This window comes from Panthera leo, chromosome C1 (genome assembly GCF_018350215.1).
Source record: "Panthera leo isolate Ple1 chromosome C1, P.leo_Ple1_pat1.1, whole genome shotgun sequence".
Taxonomy (NCBI): Eukaryota; Metazoa; Chordata; class Mammalia; order Carnivora; family Felidae; genus Panthera; species Panthera leo.
This window is the reverse complement of record NC_056686.1, coordinates 18,974,862-18,995,156: the sequence shown is the minus strand read 5'-3', so window position 1 is coordinate 18,995,156 and position 20,295 is coordinate 18,974,862. Positions and strand designations below refer to the sequence as shown.

The window sequence follows — 20,295 nt, the reverse complement described above, 5'->3', positions numbered from 1 at the left end:
TTCAACCTGATAAAAGGCATCTACCAACACCTATACCTAACATCATACTTAATGTAAAAGACTGAATGCTTCTCCCTTGAGATCAAGAGCAAAGCAAAGAGGTCAGTTCTCACCACTTCTATCTCACATTGAACCAGAAGTCCTAGCCAGTGCAATGAAGGAAGAAAAAGAAATAAAAGGCATAAAACATTGGAAAGGAAGAAGTAAAACCGTCTTGACTCATAGACAACATAATTGTATACCTAACAGATCCTAAAGAATCTACAAAGAACAAATTTAATAAATGAACTCAATAAGGTCACATGACACAAAATCAATATACAAAAATCTATTGTATTTCTGTGTACTAGCAATAAAAATTTAAAATTAAAAATTTAAAGATTACTATTTACAGTAGCAAATGCTGTTGTACTAAAAGACGTTCACGTCCTCTACATCAAAAAGTATAAACCATCGTTGAGAGAAAGAAAATCTAAATAAACGGAGAGAGATACCACATTCATGGATCAAAGACCCAATATTGTTAAGATATCGGTTCTCCCCAATTTGACTCACAGATTCAAAGCAAACCCAATCACACTGCCAGCAGGACTTTTCACAGAAACTGACAAGCTCATTCTCAAATGTTTGCAGAAATGCAAAGGATCTACAATAACCAAAGCAATTTTGAAAAGGAAGCTCAAAGATAGAGGGCCTGCTTTTAAGACTTATTATAAAGCTACAGCATCAAGATAGTATGAATTAGCATAAACATAAATCAGTAGAACAGAAGAGTCCAGAAACAGAACCATGTATATATGGTCGATTTATCTACCATGGATTCAAAGCAATTCAATGAGGAAAGGAGAGACTTTTCAACAAAAAGTGGTAAAAAACTGGACATCTAAAAGTAAAATAATGACTCTCAACTCCTACCTCATAACACAAACAAAAATTAGTTAGAAGTAGACAGGAGACCTAAAAGTAAAAACTAAAATGATCACGCTTCTGGAATTAAAAGGAGACTATTTTCATGACCATGGGGAAGGGAAAGGCTTTTTGGTTTTGTTTTGGTTTTTTTTTCTAAGTAGACACAGAAAGCACTAACCATAAAAGAAAATATTGATACACTGACTTCATCAAAATTTAAAACTTCTGTTCTTTGGAGCACCTGGGTGGCTCAGTCAGTTGAGCTTCCAACTTCGGCTCAGGTCATGATCTCATGGTCTGTGAGTTCAAGCCCCGTGTCGGGCTCTGTGCTGACAGCTCGGAGCCTGGAGCCTGCCTCAGATTCTGTGTCTCCCTCTCTCTCTGCCCCTCCACCACTTGCACTGTGCGCGTGTGTGTGTGTGTGTGTGCACGCGCACGCAAGTGTGTGTGTGTCAAATAGTGAATAAACATTAAAAAAAACTTCTCTTTGAACGATCACTAAGAAAATGAAATATTCTGGGAGCTAATATGTATGTATGTATGTTTAGTTATTTTTGAGAGTGAGAGAGCGTGAGCTGGGGAGGTGCAGAGAGAGACACACACACACACACACACACACACACAGAATCTGAAGCAGACTCCAGGCTCTGAGCTGTCAGCACAGAGCCTGATGCAGGGCTCGAACCCACGAGCCATGACATCATGACCTGAGCTGAAGTCGGATGCTAAACCGACTGAGCCACGCAGGCCACCCTTGGGAGCTAATATTTATAATAGACCGGGAGTGAATATTTATAGTATGTATATCTGACAAAGGACTTATATCCAAAATATATAAAGTATTTCTATATCCAATAAGATGATAAACAGCCTAATTTTTTAACTTAAAAAAGGACATAAGATTTGAATAGACACTTATAGGATGATACGTAAATAGTAAACACATGAAAAGATGTTCAATACCGATAGTTAACAAGGAATCAAGAATTAAAACTACAATGAAATATTACTACACATCACATAGAATGGCTAAACTTAAAAACGTGAACAATAGCAAGTGTTGACAAAGATGCAGAATTCTCACACACTGCTGACAGAAGTATAAAATGGCCTTAACTACTTAGGGAGAATATCTCCGGTTTTCCTATAAAGTTAAACATATGTCTACTCTATGAACCAGCAATTCTACTCCCAAGTATTGACACAAAAGGAATGGAACGATGCCTATACAAAGCCTGTACATATAATATTCACAGCAGCTTTATTCATAATAGCCAAACACTGGAAACAACCAAAAAGTCCAACAACGGGTGATGGATAAACAAATTGCAGTATATTCATGCGAGAAAACATATCTCAACAATAAAAAGGAATGAAGTATGGAATATGTTCAGGGATGAATTTCAGAAACATCCTTGGTGAAGGAAGCCCTGCACAAAAGGGCATATGTTATATTACTCCATTTATTTCAAGTTCCAGGACAGGCAAATCTCTTGTGACACGCTGAAATAGGAGATGGGAGGTGGGTGATGGGGCATTGCCTGGGAAGGAACAGAGGGACCTTTCTGAGGCGATGGGAATGTTCCACACCTTCATGGGTGCTTTACGCGGTTTTCTGCATTTGTCAAAATTCAGCAAACTGTATATTTAAGATCTGTGCATTTTGCTACATGTAAACTACACTTAAATAAATAGGTAGTACCTGCATCACAGGGTTGTTGTTAAAAAAAAAAAAGGGACAAAAACACAGGGAGAGGCACTGAGAGGCCAAAAGACACCTATACAACTCAGCAGGCCCTACAGAACATGCTGTATTGCACAGTCGATTTTCTGGACCACCAAGTCATGACAGAGGTGGAGGAGCGGGGAGAAATCTATTATTCAACCACTGAAAATGGTTGTTATTTAGTGAACACTGTTTGCCTGTAAGTTTCACCTGTGGAGCAGGCGATACCCCGAGCGTGCCAGATAAAAGCACAATTATTGCTCATCGATTAAAAAGAACGCTAATCAGTCTGCCAAAGTTCCTTCTGTAAAGTTACCACTAGCGGTTCTGCACTAATACAGATGGACAACTGCCCTGGTCTTGGCCTTTAATTAATGAAAAGGCGGAGTTAAGAGACATACTCAGGCCTCCTTGTGAGTAAGAGCTGTTCTGCCTGCCTGCCTGCCTGCCAAGTTTGGGGAGCTCTCAACCCAAATCTTAGAAAACAGCCTTTTCAGGGAAGAAAACACCTACGCCTGGGCCACCACACATACTGAGCCTGAAGCCTATAGCTGTGGTCTCCATGGTTTCTGCTCTCTTTGGCGGTGGAGGTCTGACTTGTAGTGATCTCAGCCACATCGACTCTGCATTTAAAAGAACCAAAATTGGGGGTGCCTGGGTGGCTCGGTCGGTTGAGCGTTCGACTTCGGCTCAGGTCATGATCTCACAGTTTGTGAGCTCGGGCCCCACATCGGACTCTGTGCTGACAGCTCGGAGCTGGAACCTGCTTCGGATTCTGTGTCTCCTTCTCTCCCTGCCCCTCCCCCACTTGTGCTCTGTCTCTCTCTGCCTATCAAAAATAAATAAATGTAAAAAAAAAATTTTTTTTTAAATAAAAGAACCCAAATTGGGGCACCTGGCTGGCTCAGTTGGTAGAGTATGTTATTCTTGATCTCAGAGTCCTGAGTTCAAGCCCCACACTCTGTGTGGAGCCTACTTTAAAAAATTAAAAATAGGGGTACTTGGGTGGCTCAGTCAGTTAAGCTTCTAATTTCGGCTCAGGTCATGATCTCATGTTCACAAGTTCAAGCCCCGCATCGGGCTCTGTGCTGACAGCTCAGAGCTTCAGATTCCTTCTTCAGATTCCGTGTCTCCCTCTCTCTCTGCTCTTCCCCACTCATGCTCGCTCTCTCTCTCTCTCTCTCTCTCTCAAAAATAAATAAATATTTTTTTAAAAGTGTAATAAATAAGAGAACCAAAACTATGCTGTTTTGGCTATTAACTAGCCTCCAGAGCCAAGTGGGGGTAAAGAAGAGGGACTTAGGCCCTAGGGTCCTCAGAATTCTTTTGAGGAGTCTTCAATTTGATGTCTTGTCATCATCTGCCGTGACGATGCAGAGCTAAGAAAGTCTTGTTTTGTTTCCCCAAATCATGCAAACACTTGCCTGTGAGGCCCTGGCCCTGGGGTAGTTGGAAGTCAAGAACCAGGGCTTACTGTCTGAATGAGCCTGGTCTTTCTGGACCACAGGTGTAGAGAACTGGAATCATCATCATCATCATCATCATCATCATCTTGGATCAAAGACACTCGTCCCTGCTCCATGCACGGTTCCTCTTTTAAAGTAATGTAATAAATACCCATGAATTCACCTGAGGCAGCTACTCTCCTGAATCATGTCCATCATTCCCTTGCTAAGGCTTTCCTGACCTGGCCAATGAAAACAAGGCAGGGAGAGAATTCCCTAAAGCTCTCCCACCACCTCCCTTTGTGTAACACAGACTCAACCCAGGATACAGGAAGGCCAGAGGCGGTACCCACAGGACTGGTTGCCCACCGAGATTATGAAACCGCTTCCCTGAATGGAATTCCTTTCCAATTTGTGAGCCTGATTTATTTTCTTCAGTAAGAGAAAAGATGTAAGTCCCTCTGAGCAAAGTATGCCTGATATATATCACAATATTTATTTTTGGTAGAGTAATGGATCAGTCTTCAGGGAAAGCTAGAGAAAAGGCATTTCTTGAGCTTGGATGTAAATCAGTCACTCCAAAAACCGCAGGGGAATCTATATTCTTACCCCTCTGCTAACTACAGCGTGAACTACACAGCTGACTTTTAAAAGTCATTGTTTCTAGACCTAACACTAACGACAGAGGTAAGGATGTGAGTCCCAACAAACAACCGCTCCTGAAATGTCTGCACCTCATTCCCCCAAATGATAGTGCAATGCGAAATAAGAGATCCAGCCGACCTGTGGGTGTGAAGTTGTCCACCTGGTGGGGACAAGGTCTAAGCTTTACACACAGTACTCCATTCCAAGGAAGAAGGATGAGGTGTGGCTGGGCTTAGGATGTAAGGGTCTCCCAAAGGACCTGTCCAGTTACTATGGGCCAGACTTCCTATCTACATGAAATGTATCATAGAGCAGGACAAGAGTGAAACTGAAGGACAGGGAGAAGAAAAGATCTTCAATGAATCTGCAACTTAAACAGAGCTCTTCAAAGGAAAGAGTGTTCCTAATATTAATTACCCTGAACATCTCACAGGCTCAGATTCACATGCTACAAAGAACACAAAGCCCTTTAATTTTCCTACCCCTCCATGGCCCTAGTGGTGATAAATCAGATATACAGGGAAACCACACATGACTAACGAACCAGCCCATTAACGGCAAGCAAAGATCATTTGCCAAGATGACTTATTCAGACATAGTCACATATCATAACCAGCGATATCCTGGAGGCTTAACGCAGCAGGCATAGAAAGCAAGAGCTGGGGCCCTCCCTGCCAAGTTTCAGGCACTCCAGGGCAACTCGGGCATCCTCCAGATGCCTGCTATCCAGGCATGAAAAGACTTTATTCGTGGCTGCCACCTCCCCACTCTCTTCAAGGTAGACTACATGCACTTGGAAAATTACTGCAACTTCTAAAAGGCCTCTTGGGTCACGGAGCTGCTAAGTCCCCAGCCTTGCCATGGCCCCTACGCTGACACTCTTAGAATTGCAGGTACCCTCAGGAAGAAGACCCAACTTTTGCCACCAGCAACTTTAACTGTTAGTTTATAGATCTCTGCTGTAGCCACTCATTTAAGTAACTGAGTTCCAACTAGGTGTCAGACCCTATTCTAGGTGCTTGGGCAGATCCATAAACAAAACAGTAAACAAGCGGGAGTGAGGGAAAGACAAGGGTCCCTTAAATGCCAGTCCCTTTGTTTTACCAGGAAAACAGGTCCAGTGATAGACAGGAGTTTTTCTTTGAGGTCAGAGTTGATGGCATGACTAGGTCTTGAACCCAGGCTGGATTCTTAGCAGGACCGCCACATTCGGTGGTGCATAAGGGGATTGGACAGAGGGGATGGGGATGAAATTCAACCCATGTTCTGCCTATGGACCAGGGGAAGCTCCATTCCAATACTACATTCTCACTGTCTCAGACTTCCCAGTTCCCTTTAACAAAAGCCCCCTAAACTGGAAGGGACAACTGAGGTTCCCCAGATTGGCAACCAACCACCAGCAGCAGGACCCAGGAGAGTGTGAACCCTTTCACTGAGATGTAACCCTGACAAGCTACACATCCCCCCAGCGCTTGTTATGAGTGAGAAAATCTGTTGAACTCGAATCTGTAAGGAATCCACCAATGGCAAAGCTCCCCTATAATTAATGATTATGACAATAATTTCCTATATCATCTTCAGATCTGGAAGAGAAGGCTGCTAGCAAGCTGTTTTACCTTCTCTCCAACTCCTTTACTCTTCATGATCCCAGGCTGAGGAGTTGTCACTGTTCAATCCCAACTCTAAAGTCCCATCAGGGGGCGCTGGGGTGTCCAACTCTTGATTTGGGCTGTCACGATCTGATAGGTCGTGAGATCGAGCCCAGCGACGGAGCTTGCTTTATCTATTCTTGACTAAGTGCCAGGGATGCAACAGTGAATACCACCACAATCGTCAACAACGGCACGCCATTGTCACCTCATGGAACTAACTAGCACATTGCAAACAGAGCTGGGAGAAGCCCAACTGCTAAGGAGTCCCTGACCAGACTGGCAGTCTACTTAGGGACTGCGTCTGGAAGCAAGGGTGTATGCGACACTCCCTCACTCCATTTTACAGAAGGAAAAATAAGGTCCAGGAATGAGAGCAGGTAGCTTGCCCAAAGTCAGATGTTGACAGTTGAACTGTCATTCACATTCTCTGGGTCTCCCCTTTCCACCACATTGCCTCCTGCAAGGTTCCATGGCTGCAGAGTGAAGAAAAATAGTTGGTTCTATGGACAGATTGTTTCCTGATGTACGTACACACCCAGAACATGTGGCTTCAACCCATCTTATCAGCACAGACCCCATGGCCATGTTCATCTCTCAAAGCAGTAGTTTATAAATATACTTCATTGATCTAGAGCCTGGGTGTCCAGTCTTCATTCACTCTCATTTATCACCCTCTCTGTGTCTCTCTTGACGTTTACTTTCACTTTAAAAACCTCGTCTTATAAGAACAGAGCCCTTTTTATCTGATACTAGCTCCCCCTCTGCTCCTGGGGTCTAATCAATCCATGTCTGGAAATAAACAAGCCAGAGAGGGAAGCACCAGTCCCTCTTACGAAAACAGGCACCTTTCTAAAATGATCTACCCCTGGGCACGGCACAGATAGAAATTTAAATGAGAAGGAAATAAAGACAACCTCCAGCCATAGTCCTATGCATTCCCTATCAGGCAGGACACCGGGGAAGGTAGCTCTGTGTTAACAGCTAACCCAAAGACTCGGCCCCACATTTTCCAGGTTGTTGGGAGGGGCGGGGGTCCAAACTCAAGAAGCCTGAAGAGACAGCAGGCTTCAACATATTCTAGTATATCTGGTTCAGCCTCCTCTGTTCTGAGGAGCTTAAGGTCTTCAGGAGAGTAGGAGAGGGCTCACTGAACACCAACTGCAGGTAATGCAAGCGGGCCTCCAGCTGCTACCAGGGGTGCTCAGAGATGCCAGTCTGAACGATCCAGACATCTGGCAACCAACACAACCCTTCGCCCGTCATGTTATTTTACACCCACCTGCAGAGCAGAGTCTCCACACCTCCCACCACCCCCCAGCTGCTGCAGCCTGCAGCCTCTGCCGGCAAGGGAAGCTGTCTCTGTATGTAGAGGGGCAGAACCAAGTCCCCACTAGCCAGCACCCCCTTCCTACCATGGCTCCCGGCCCCAGGCTTTCAGAAATAGGTCACATATCTAGATGCAAATGCAGAAAGCACCTCTTCTGATGAGGACAGCAGTTAGTTCTTCATTCTTTGGGGGAGGCTTCTGAAAATCTGATGGCAGCACGGGACACCCCCACGAAAAACTGCATGCGTGTAGTTTATATGTAATGTCACTGGGAGTTACTGCTCTCCAGGGAGGTGTAAAAAGGCAGAAAGGGCTAATGTGCTCAGAGCTGGCTTCAAGAAAGGGAGCTGCGGGTGGTTCACATAAGTAGTCAACGGCACAGTTCTTAACCAAAAAGGGGTAAATGATGTCCCTTCCTTAGCTCCTGCAAGTTCCAGCCTTCAATTAACATTTGAGATTTCAACAAGAATTTGAAAACTGAAAGCGCGCACGCGCGCGCGCGCGCACACACACACACACACACACACACACACCAAGGACTCATCTTTGTGGCTTTCTATCTTGACGTCATAAAATGTCCTGTGACTGCTAGTTAAGATAGTCTCCAAACGGGGCTTATCTTGGAAGGACTGAGTACCAACAGAGGTAAGAAGTGTGGGAGAGGTGGACACTGGGATGGAGGACAGTCCAGACACGGAGAAAGGGACAGCTAAGCTCTCCACTGGCTCTGAGCAGATCCCGGCAGGGCAGGTCCTGACCCTTGCTGCCGGCTCCCCCTGGAAATCAGACCTGCTGACTCCTTTGCAGCAAACAAAAAGTCCAGACAGAAACAGTCCTTTCCTTCTGGGTCCATCCATGGCATGGGGAGGGCCAATGCGGGGGTGTGGGGGAAGCATCCTCTCATTTCTAGGGAGGAGACCCTGGCCCACTGCTTGCCCATAGCCCCCTCGTGGCCTGGGGGTGTCACTGCAGCCCCTTCTGCATTGCTGGGCAAAAACCTCAGGCAGGCAGCTGTAACAGTGGTACAGCTGAGTATTTAGTTACCAGTGGCGGCTTGGCAACAATCTTCAAGCCACGGCGAGGCTGCGTTTGCTTTTGGTTTCTTAAGCTGAGACCAAGACTCACACTCAAAGTGATCCTTCTAAACCCCTCCCTCCCACAATCCCTACAGGGAACAAGTCCAAGACCCGCTTCATTAGGCCAATCACCTCAGAGCTTCTGTAACATTACCACCACCCTATTGATCATTCCTTCCTGCATCACATGCTATTATGTACAACTGTTCCCAAGCTCAACAGAAATAGTTAGCAAGAATCCACAACACTTTCCGGCTTGATTACAAAATACTTTCAGGACACCAAATACACCCCCAAATCCTGGATTTCCAGGTAGCAGATCCTACAGGGGTTTAGGGAAAGTCAGGACTTACCAACACACAGTGAGAAAGAAGGTGGCTCTTGGCCCTGTGCAAGCAGCTAACTAGCAACTCCACAAAGGGACAGAGCCCACCTGGGCTGGGGACTTGACCGGAAGGACCAGAGTCCGGGAGTAGGGCAGAGTCGGTCCAGCGGTTCAGCTACTGTCAGGGATGGGGATGATGAACTGAACCCAGCAGTGGGAAAGTGCCCACTAAGGAGAAAGTGGAAAGTTTGGGAGGAGAGAGGACGGTGCAGTGTGCCAGGAGGGCCTAAAGTAGTGAGTGGTCCAGGGACCAGAAGTGACTGGGGCCAGGGGAAACGGATGGAAGCACAGAGAGTCTTCCTTTCCCGAAGAAGGGGAGTCCTTACCTCCTTGATTTTCTCCCGCTGGGCTCGAACTAGGCTCTGGGGCTCCTTACTCTCATCCGCCCTAGTCCCCAAGACCGGGTGGCGGAGGCGGCTCTGGAACGCGTGGAAGTCAAAGCTAAACGGAATGCTCGGCTCCTGGGGTCTGAGGGCCGCGCTGCCGCTGCTCCGGGCCGCCGTGGCCATTTCGCGCGTCCCGGTGGGGTGGGTGCGCCGCAGCCACCCTTTCCGGCGCCGGGCATTGGCTTGGCTGCTGGCGTCGTCCTCACCCGGGGCTGGCACGGCGGGGGCCGGGTTGGGAGGCGACTCCTGCTCGCGGGCCAGAGGGTGGCCGGCGACTTCGGCCACCACCTCCAGGCCGGGCTGCTGGGTCCGGGGGGCCAGGAAGAGGCGCTTGAGGCGAGAGGAGTTGGGCAGCAGGAAGAGCGCCCCGAAGCACAGGGTGACGAGGCCCGAGAGGAAGAGAAGGAAGAGGAACTTCTGCGGCAGCCGCAGCCCCCACGGGGAGGCCGGGACGAAGACGGGGACTTTCCTCATGAGCATCGTGGCCTGGCGCGGGGCTGGGGCCGGTCAGCTCCGGCCGGGCCCCCCCACCCCGAGGCCCTCGGAGGGCAGGCACTGGCCGGCAGGGGGTTTGGCGCGGGGAGGTCGTCGAGGGGCGCCGCCCGGGGTGGGGGTCCCTGAGAGTTTCGCCGCTTCGGGGGCCGCCCCTGAAGTTCAAGGAGTTTGGGGGCGCGTCCCCCCGCGCCGAGGCGGGGGCGCAAGGGCCTCGGCGGGGCCCGGGCGCGCCGGGCGGCACGGCTCGGGGCCCGGGCCCGCAGGGGTCGGCCGCGCGCCACAGCCTTCGCTCCGGCCGCCGCGGAGCCCCTCCTCGCAGCGGCCGGAGCCCGCGGGGCCCGCTCCTTCCCGCGCTGCGGCCGCCGCCGGGGCCGTCACATGCCGTCCTCGGCGCCCAGGCTGTCCGCGCGGAGGGGCGCCCGCAGGCCTCGTCCCCGCGCCGCGCCGCCCGCAGCCCCTCGGCCCAAAGTTTCAGCCTCAGAAGCAGTTTCCAGAAGGGGCCGGCTCAGGGGGCGAGGCGGTGGCGGGGCTGGCGTGTCAGCGCCGCTGAGAGAGCGCGCCGATCCGGCCGGGTCGTGACAGCTCCCGGCTCGGCTATCGGGACACGTCCACAACTTTGCTCCGCCGCGGAGCGGACGCCGGGCAGCGGGAGCGGGCACTTCTGCGCCCCCAGGGCAGGGGGCTTCCTGGGCCCCCGGGAGCAGAGGGACGCCCGAGCCGCGCGGTCCGGCACCGGGCGCAGTCCGCCGTCCGCGACCAGCCGCGGCGGGGCGGCTGCAGCTGCGCCCGGGAGTGCGGACTCCCGCCCCGCCAACTCGCTGGGGCTCGGCGACCCGCTGGGATCACCTGTTCCCGGCCCCCGCCGGCCCCGCGGAGCGCGCAGCCCCGGTTGCACCTCTCCCGCTGCAGCTGGCGTCCTCGCAGCGGCCGCTCCAGACGGGCCGCTGCCTCCGCAGGCTGTGCCGCCGCCGCCGCCGCCGAGCCTGCGCCCCACACGCGCGCACACCCGCCCGGACGCCTCCGCCGCCGCCGCAGCTCGGGCTTTCACTGAGACAGCGCCCGCGGCCCCGCCTCCCTCCGGGCCACGCCCTCGGGCCACGCCCACTGCGCGCGCCCCGCGGTCCACCTCCGCCGCGGCGCCGCAGCCAGGCCAATGGCCTCGCGTCTGGGGGTAGGGAGCGCGGGGCCTGAGCGCGGGTGGGGAGAGGCGAAGGGACTCCAGGCCACGCCCCCTCCCTCAAGTGGCCAGCGCCGCGCACACTCCCCCCATCCCACCAGCACCAATGGTCCAGCTGCGCGGAGTTGGCGCGGGCGGGGGTGGAGAGCGGAGCGAGGTCATTGGCTGCCTCGGAGGGATCCCCGCTGGGCTGCAGTCGCCCATTGGTTAGTGGCCAGCGTTCGCTGGACTGGGGGCGACCGAGACCCCCCCCCCCCTTGCCGCCCCCGCCCGCGCCGCTCCTGTTGTTGGTCTGCGGGTGGGGGCCGGAGACCCGGCCAGGCTGAAGGGCTCTGGCCGTCATTCGGTAGCAGCTTTCGCCCCTCGGTGCCAGTCCAGGATTGACAGGGAGCTGAGGGCCTGCCCAGGGGTCCCCAGAGCTCCCGCAGGAGCCCTGGTGGTGCTGCTGTGGCAGGCTCTGAGGAAGGGGTGGCCGGGGCCAAGCCGGAGAGCTGTGGCCGCGGTGGGGCCAGCCTAAGGCAGCGGTTCCACTGGCCCCCCGCAGACCACTGCTCTGCCTTCCTTTTCCCAGAGCCCCAAGAGCCGGGGCCCCTAGCTGGGGGAGGGAGACATGCGATGGGAGAGCAGAGGAGAACCCTGGTCGTGCGTAGAGACCACACATATCATGTGACATGCGAACCTAGATGCCTGCGTGTGTTTATGTGCACATGTGTGCTCCTACGCATAAATACATATGCACTCAGGGATTGCCTGTGAGTATTTGCACAGAAGCACATATTTAATTTGGGTATGAATACCAAGTGATTATACCAGAGCAAAGGTAGACATCCATACATATTAGTACTAATATTGACGTGTGCACACACATATCCACTGACTCACGGCAGACAGGCCCCAAACCATGCACCTGTACACGCTGCCAGGCATATATTCCCAGACACGTGTGTCTCGACCCGAGGGCCCTCACACCTTCCTCCTTGGACTTGAGTCTCTCTGTGCTTTCCTTCCTGTTAAACCCAACCCAGGGCAAAGCAACATTGTGCTGTGTGGGTCTTTCATGCAAAACACTTTATAGAGACAAATAACAGCAGAGGGAGAGACAAATTAAGAGGTGTAATAGGCAAGAGGGAAAATATCTGCTTTCAGCTGCAATTTAAAATGAAATGCAGCGTTGACGAGACAGAAAATACTGCAGGGAGGCCTTTACTGATGGAAGAAGCGGCCCAGGCGGGCTCTCACCTCGTAAATCTTGCTTCTTCCCTGAGGCCTGCTAGGATGGGCCACTGAGGCTCAGACATCCTTCTACCTCGGGCAGGCCACTGACAGCAGACCCTCCCCTGATATTTAAATACCCTCGGCATGTAAATTGCTTTCCATTGAAAGTAAAAGACTGCTCTGGGTAACAGGTGCATATATGTTGGTCACTGGAGATGAATAGTCCCCCCAACCCAAATCCCACAAGTTATACCTAGATTAAATGTAAAATTCTGATTCGGATGTTTCAATCCCTCATGAGTTTGACTCATGGCCCCGCGGTCCACCTCCGCCGGAGGTGCGGACTCCCGCCCCGCCAACTCGCTGGGGCTCGGCGACCCGCTGGGATCACCTGTTCCCGGCCCCCGCCGGCCCCGCGGAGCGCGCAGCCCCGGTTGCACCTCTCCCGCTGCAGCTGGCGTCCTCGCAGCGGCCGCTCCAGACGGGCTCCGCAGGAGTCAGCTCCCTGGAACCAGCTGTGAACATCAGAGACAAACATGTGATCCACTTAGATGCAGGAGCCCAGACATCTGGCCTGGCCTGTTCCCATTTCCAGTGCCCCAAGCATCCCCTCACTGGGTCCCATCTCAGGAAGAAGCGGGCTTGTCTTTGGAGAACCAGGAGCCCAGCGTTGAGAGTGTAAGGGGAATCACTGTTCAGTCCCCTGAGGAGGTAGAATCCAGGGGAAGGCGGGGGGGGGGGGGGGGGGGGGGGGGGGCGGTGGGTCAGGGGAAGCAGGGTATGTCTGTTTGAACCGGATACACAGTGGGATTGCGATACTCACACAATGGTTCCGCCTCTCACACGTTGGTGGGCCAGGGTAGAAAGTGGGGCTGCAACAAAACCGGCACATTCCACAGATCCAGGGTACAAAACCCAGAGCACAGAGAGGACCACTCCATCTCAGATTGATGTCGTGTTGGTGGTTACACTGAGTTGGTGACCTTTTACACTCTCCCTAGAGAGCTCACTGAAACCCTGCAGGTCCCCATCCCAGCCTCCGTGGACCTCACACACATCATGGCTCTTGCGTCATTTCGTCACTCGGTTCTGCTATTGATATGCTGTCGCACAGCAGATACTTCCTCACGACAGGGGCCATGGCTTGTTCACCTCTCTAACTGCCCTAGGTCTTAATTACAATGCCTTGCATGTGTGTGCTGTGTTTGTTGAGTAACCAATGGATAAATGAGTGAGTGGATGCCCATTCCACAGAGGACGAAACTGAGCCTCGGGGAAGGGAATAATAATGAACTAACATTCTCTGTGTTCTCAATGCATATTACTTCACTTGCTTTTCAGAACACGCTTAGGTGGTGCATTTTATTGTTAGCCTCATTTTATAGATAAGAAGACTAAGGCTAGAGAGAGTTTGGATAGGTTAACAAGTATCTTTCTCAGTTTAATGTAGAAACTCAAATGGGGCTGGTAAAAGAGCTAAATAGCCCTTTAAAGAATCCATTCTGACAACAAACATTTATTGAAATTAGATGCCAGGTATTTCACTAGTCTCGGGTTGGACACGAAGATGAACAAAGCATGGTTCCTGTCATTCCGTAAAGAACTATTTCTTGAACACCTACAATTACCAGGGACGGAGGGGCTGGAGAAAATAGCCGTGAATAAGGTAGGTGTGAAGCCTATCTTCAGCAAGCTTCTTGTCTAAAAGGCAACAGGGACCAATCCAGCCCGTCAGGAAGGGAGCCACGGGGAACTGGTCTATGTGCTTCATATCTCATTCTATCAGGCCCTCTTGACGACTCTCTCTGAAGTAGGCCTTGAGATCCCAGTTTAGCAGATAGAGAAACCAAGGCTCAGGCGCGCGACACAACTTGTCCAGAGTCACACAGGGAGTGATTTGCAAATATAAGAGAAAACCAGATTCATGTGCTCCCAGAATCTATGCTCCTTGTGTTAATAATATTAATAATAACTAAGATCAATGGGGCATTCACTATGTGCCAAGCTCTTATAAAAGCATGTTATAGAAGCTCACTTATTTGATCCTTACACCCACCCCATGAGACATTTTACAGAAGAGGAAATGAAAGCACCCGGATGTTAAGGAATGTGCCCAATGTTCCACATCTGGCAAGTGGCAGAAGGGGGGATTTGGTCCAATCAGTCAGGCTCCACAGCCCTTTATGTCTTGCAAAGTCTACTGCTTTCTATCTTATAACGCCATGAGATCAGGTGCTGTAAGGGGTCAGGGCAGAGGACAGGCTTGTTGGGAGGATTGTATGAGCTCACTCAGTCATTCAACATGTGCATATAAAGTGCCTACTATGTTCCAGGCAATATACAAAGCTTTAGGGATGTAATGGTGAGCCAAAATAGACACGTTGTTTCCACCCGTAGTGCTTATAGTCTCACAGGGAAGAAGGGTTTCAACAAACAAGCAATCCCCAAATCCGGATGTGGGCTGAGAGGGGAGAGAGAAAAGAGAGAAATGCTGCTGTAGGAACGTGGAATAATGTAGACCTAGACTGAGGTTGGATGAGAAGTGGTCAGGGAAGACTTCCCCCAAGGCCGAATGGCGCTACCGAAGCCAAAAGGGATAGTGAGAACACAAGGCTGCGGGGACGACATGTGCAAAGGCCCTGGGGTGGAGGGAACAGAAAAAGTCTGTTCTTTTGAGAACAGAAAAAGTCTGAAGTAGAGAGAGTGATGGGGAAAGACAGGAAGTGTCGCTGAATGATTCAGGGCAGGAGTGGGAATATGTGTAGGCGTAGGTGGGTGGGTGGATTCAGATTAACATTTTAAAAAGGCTACTCTAGCTGCAGTGTGGGCAACAGAATGGAAGGCAGGAGCGAACAAAATGGGAGCTTTCAGAGGATATTGCAATAGTCTATGTGCCTTAGCCTGGGGAAGTGGGAGTCACCAGGACTGCAGGGTCCCAATTACATTTCGGATCCAAAATTGATAGGACTCAGTGAATACTTGAAATGGGACGTTGATCCAGAGGGAGACATCGGCACTGATTCCCAGGTCTCTAACTTGCCCCGGAGTTGGGGGGCGGGGGGGCACTTGCTGAGATGGGAGCAGTGAACCAAGCTCTGAGGGATTTCCCTTCTGTTCATCAAGAAGGTGCTGGGCGGGTGGTGCAGAATCTGAATCTCAAGTGGTCATTAGTCCCATTTAGAATCGAAGCCTAGAGATAAAACCACGTTGCAGCCAAGAGATAATCATCAGGCAGGTTCCTTAATGGCCTCCAGATAAATTGAACCCTGGGCAGGAGAGACACTGATGACTGGGGGCCTGCCCAGTGAGAGCACACCCCATCAGTCTCGAGATAAAAGGCCCTACAGCTGGGCTCACTCCAGCCGGCTATGGGACTTAGTCAATACTTCGCTGTGTAGTGGTGGCTGATTTCAGAGTCACAGAGCCCTGAACACCTGCCCTCATGGATCTTAAAAGAAAGTCACGGAGGTTTCCTTTCACCTCTTCTTACCTGAGTCCCCCAGCCCTGCATCAGAGGTCAGCCAGGAGCAAGAATTCTCAACTGGGAGCAATTTTGCTCCCAGGGAATATTTGGCAAAGTCTGGAGATAATTTTGGCTGTCACAGTTGGGGGAGGAGGGCTACTGGCATCTAGTGGTAGAGGTCAAGGATGCTAGTAAACATCTTACAATGCACAGGGCAGCCCCTTACCACAAAGAATTGTCCAGCCACAAATGTCAACAGTGTCAAGGGTGAGAAACCCTGTAATGCCAAGGCTTTGAAGTCAGAGAGACCTGGCTTTGCTACACATTGACCGCTTGAGCTTGGGCAGCCCATCTGATCTCTCTGAGGCTCGCTTTCTCCATCTGTCAAAGGGGTGGCAGGGGAGCAATCAATAGTAATACATACCTCAGGAAGATGATGTGAGAATTAAATGAGATAGGTGACTATAAAGAAGCAAATGCTGGGTTCATCTTCCAAAGGAGCAGGAGCTGAGCTGAACTTATTCTTGATTTACCTCCCAAACCTAAGTCCTCAGTATGCTGGAGAAGGGAAAGCAGAGTGGTGAGAACAAGAACCCTGGAATCAGAGTACCAGTGTTGAGTCTGGACTCAGTCTCCTACCAGCATTGAGACCTTGGGCAGATTGCCCACCTCTTGAAGCCCCGGTTTCCTCATCTGTGAAATGGACATGATCACAGTACCCACCACATATGGTGGATATGAGGACTACAGGAGCTAATCTTTGTAAATGTCTGAGCACAGAGTCTGGCACACAGTGAGCACTTGATCAGTGTGAACCCATGCTGTACAAGACAAAAAGAATCATGATGCCTCATTTCCTGATGCGAAGCCAGCTAGCAACCCAAACTGAAACTTTGTAACAAGGTTTCCAAGGACTGTAGCAACTTCCAGCACTGTGTCCCTGATCCCTATGAGAATTCTGGCTTGTCAAGTGAAGATTGAATTAGACACGGATTTTCATTTCAGAAGATGAAAGTTCTATTGTGCTGAGCATGACTCAGGAAGCCCCTCCCCTCTAGGAGTCTCTAGATCCAGCAGATCAGTGGTAGAATGTTGCAGATGTGGAATCTAAGGATCAGAGCATGTAAGTAACTTGTAGTTGGAGGCAGATACCAGCTGAGGCAGGCATAGTAAGTGATCAGGGTTCTCCTCACTCCTGCAATCCAGGGTTATACTTACCTTATTATCATTGTGGGGATTCAATGAAATAATCCACATTAATGCCTTAGCAGTGTGCCGGGCATATAGCAGGAACCAAATGTTAGTTATTATTTATGGTACTGGCACTTTTTAAAGAGCATGTAAAATAAATAACTTTGAATCACATAAAAGTACATTTCCAAAAGCTTACATCAAGCCCCATAGAGCTAGAAATGAAATATTATCCTTAAAATGTAACCCTGGCATAATGTAGTCATCTGGTTCCACTTGCCAATATTAGGGAGTTTTTGTTGGTTGGTTGGTTTGTCTGTTTGTTTGTCTCCTAGTGTCCATGGGTTATTGAGGCTCCAGATTCTAGGCAGGATCTCAAAGTATTTTTCTAGAACCAGGTCAATAAGCCAGAGTGGCAAAAGAATTGTGGTTACAGCCTTGAATCTCCTCGAATCCCAGTCCTGCCTCTTGATGACTGTGTAACTTGGGCAGGCCACCTCATCTAGCTCAGCCTCAATATCCTTGGCTGCAACATAGCTATGATGTTACTGCCAAACCCAGTCCCAGTTAAACGTTTGTATTATTAAAAGAAACAGGAAATAGCAAGTTTAGGATTCGCGGTTGATAGAAAGGGAAGGCTGGGGTTTGAAGACAGAATCCCACCAGTTATCTTACTTGTCCCAAGTCCTTGCTCTGCCATTTTGAGTAGGTGACCTGAGCAGATTACTCACCTCTCTGAACCAATTTCTTCACCCATAAACGGGACCCATAATACCCTATGTGAGATAACCAGTTGCCAAGCACTCTGTTAGTAAGAAAGCAAGAGACATGTTTCTTGTGGTTACGGTCCCTTTTCAGAAAGAGTTTGCATCATTCCACAAATATTTATTGAACCTCAACCATAATTTAAAGGCTTTGCGATTCCCTCTATTTCTTATTCTGTTCCGTTCTACTTTTTCTGTTATTCTATCATCTGTATTAAAAAAAAAAAAAATTAAAAAGCTGACAGAAACCAAGTTAGTTATGTGTTCTATTTGCCAAATGTTTCCGATCTGTGCCTTTGGGGCACATGGTAGGATTGTCCCACCCCCTTTGGGTGGAATGGAGCCACGTGACTAATTCTGGCCAATGAGCTGTCAGCAGAAATGGGAGGTGTCACTTCCAGGCCAGAGCATTTAATGGCCAGAGCCATATCCTCCAGAGCTACAGCTTTCCCATAGCAAGGTGACTTACAGGGCTCGAGATGGCAGCTGCACCATCAGCCAGAGTCCCTGCAAGATTCTGGTGAGCAGAACCTTCTGTATATCTGCACTGGCGGCTCTGGCGTGGAACTTAGATGACAAATTAATATGTGTTCTGTCGAGCCACTGAGACCACAGGGCTTTAAAAAAGGTTTTCAACTTTAAAAGAGTTTTAAGGTGAAATTAACCGTAATAATATATTTCACTTAATCCAATATATCTAAAATATTATCATTTATGTTATTAATAAGTTAGGTGGTAAGTTACATTCTTTTTTATATAGCAAGTCTTCATGGGCTGGTGTGTGTTACATTACAGCACATTTCCAGTGTGCCCTAAGCCCCTTGTGCCTAGTGGCTCCTAGAGCGGACAGCACAGCTCTAATGGCTGGTGACCCTCACTTTGAAGCATGCTATTCTAAGGCATCCTGAATAAACAAACCTTGATTCTAGTCCAGAGGATCTTTTGAAAAGGAAGATCGGTGTTTCATAAGATAGGCTGTGGCTAGATCTCTGGTACATTTTTCCTCATTTAGTGTGCACTGGGGCTGTTCTCCCTGCATCATTATGACTCCCTTCCATTTCCCTCCCTCTAGCTAATTCACTCGCCTGTACTCTCCCTTGAAGAAAAAAAGAAAGAGAGAAGGGGGGGGGGGTTGTTTTCAAGTGCCCAGCTTGACGGTAAAGTGAAAACTTGACTATTTACAATGTTCTCAGTACCCACAGTATTCCAGGAGTAGAGATTCACTAAGCCCCAGGTGGGGGTGGGGGAACAGTCAAGGCACTTTCTTCTCCAGGGTATGTGAACCGTAGGCTTCAGGATCATGAGGGAGGGGAGACAGAGGCGGGAGATGGGTGGACTAAGGCAACAGAACTTGATCTCATATCCTGGGGTAGGGAGACTTCCTTTTGACTTTGGATGTTGGCTTGGAACTTGTACGCCAGGATCAAGGGTTGCAGGTCGGTGTTAATTGCCTTTTTATTAATTTGTTATTATATGCATGTGCTATGGTTGCTGGAAAATATGCTTTTTCAATTTACCAATATGTCAAAAGCATTTTTCCGTGAAATGAAATATTCTTCTACCTCATCATTCTGACAGCCGGATAGTATTTTTTAAATGGGTATGCTGTAATTTATTTACCCAATCTGCCATCGCTGGACATTAAGGTCATTTCCGATTGTTAATTGCATTTGACAATAGCTTAGTGCTCTCATAGTGGCTCGGCTCCTGCAGAAGGCGCAGAGGACACGTGCAGACAGAGGAAGGCATGGTCACCCCAAGGTGTCCTTCTGGCAAACTGGGGTTTTACCACAGAACAGGCCGACTTCTGTGGGTGGTGGGGAGGGCCTTCTCGGGGCACTGCTGGGAGAGTTGTGTAAGATGAAAAGAACGTTGGAGACAGAGGGTTGTGGGAGGTACCACGTCCTGCCACTTACTAGCTCTGTGGACGTCATCGCTGAGCCTCAGTTCCCTCATTGGGAAAGCCAGGGTAATAACTGGCCTCTTGGTACTGTTGTCAAGATTACATTAGGCTGACTATGAATTCTGGTTAAATAAGACAGATTGAGCACACGCGCGCGTGCACACACACACACACACACCTCTGCTCCCTCCTGATGCTCCACTAACATGAAGGCAAAGGGATTTTTTTTTAAAGACATAAAACCACGAGGATAATTAGCACAGAAGAGATAACATTAACAAAATTTGGAAGGCGGAAAAGCAGATCGGTGGGTTGTAACCTAGAGGCACCAAGAACCCTCCGCCCTAAACTGCCAATGGGGAAAGCTGGAAGAAGCCCTACTTATGCTGTAGAACCCCCCAGAAGGCTCAGTGGTTCCCTACAGAGGCCAAGGTAAGGAGGAGCTAAAGACAGCAGAGCGGTCCCTTCTCTTGCTCGCCTTCCCCTGCACCACTTACTGCTTCTGGATAGAAAACCGGGCTCAGGGCCTAAGGACA

The 20,295-nt window shown here is 49.7% G+C and overlaps 1 protein-coding gene across 2 annotated transcripts in view; it reads right to left on the bottom strand.

The window, feature by feature from the left end:
- The window catches only part of MAN1C1 (mannosidase alpha class 1C member 1), a 141,014-nt gene extending 130,757 nt beyond the window's left edge, over positions 1-10,257 (bottom strand). For both annotated transcript variants that reach the window (XM_042953301.1, XM_042953303.1), the window contains exon 1: positions 9,492-10,257. In XM_042953301.1, coding sequence (XP_042809235.1) covers positions 9,492-10,031 — 540 coding nt within the window. In that variant the 5' untranslated portion in view covers positions 10,032-10,257. The remainder of the gene's footprint in view (positions 1-9,491) is intronic.
- Positions 10,258-20,295: the final 10,038 nt, after the last annotated feature.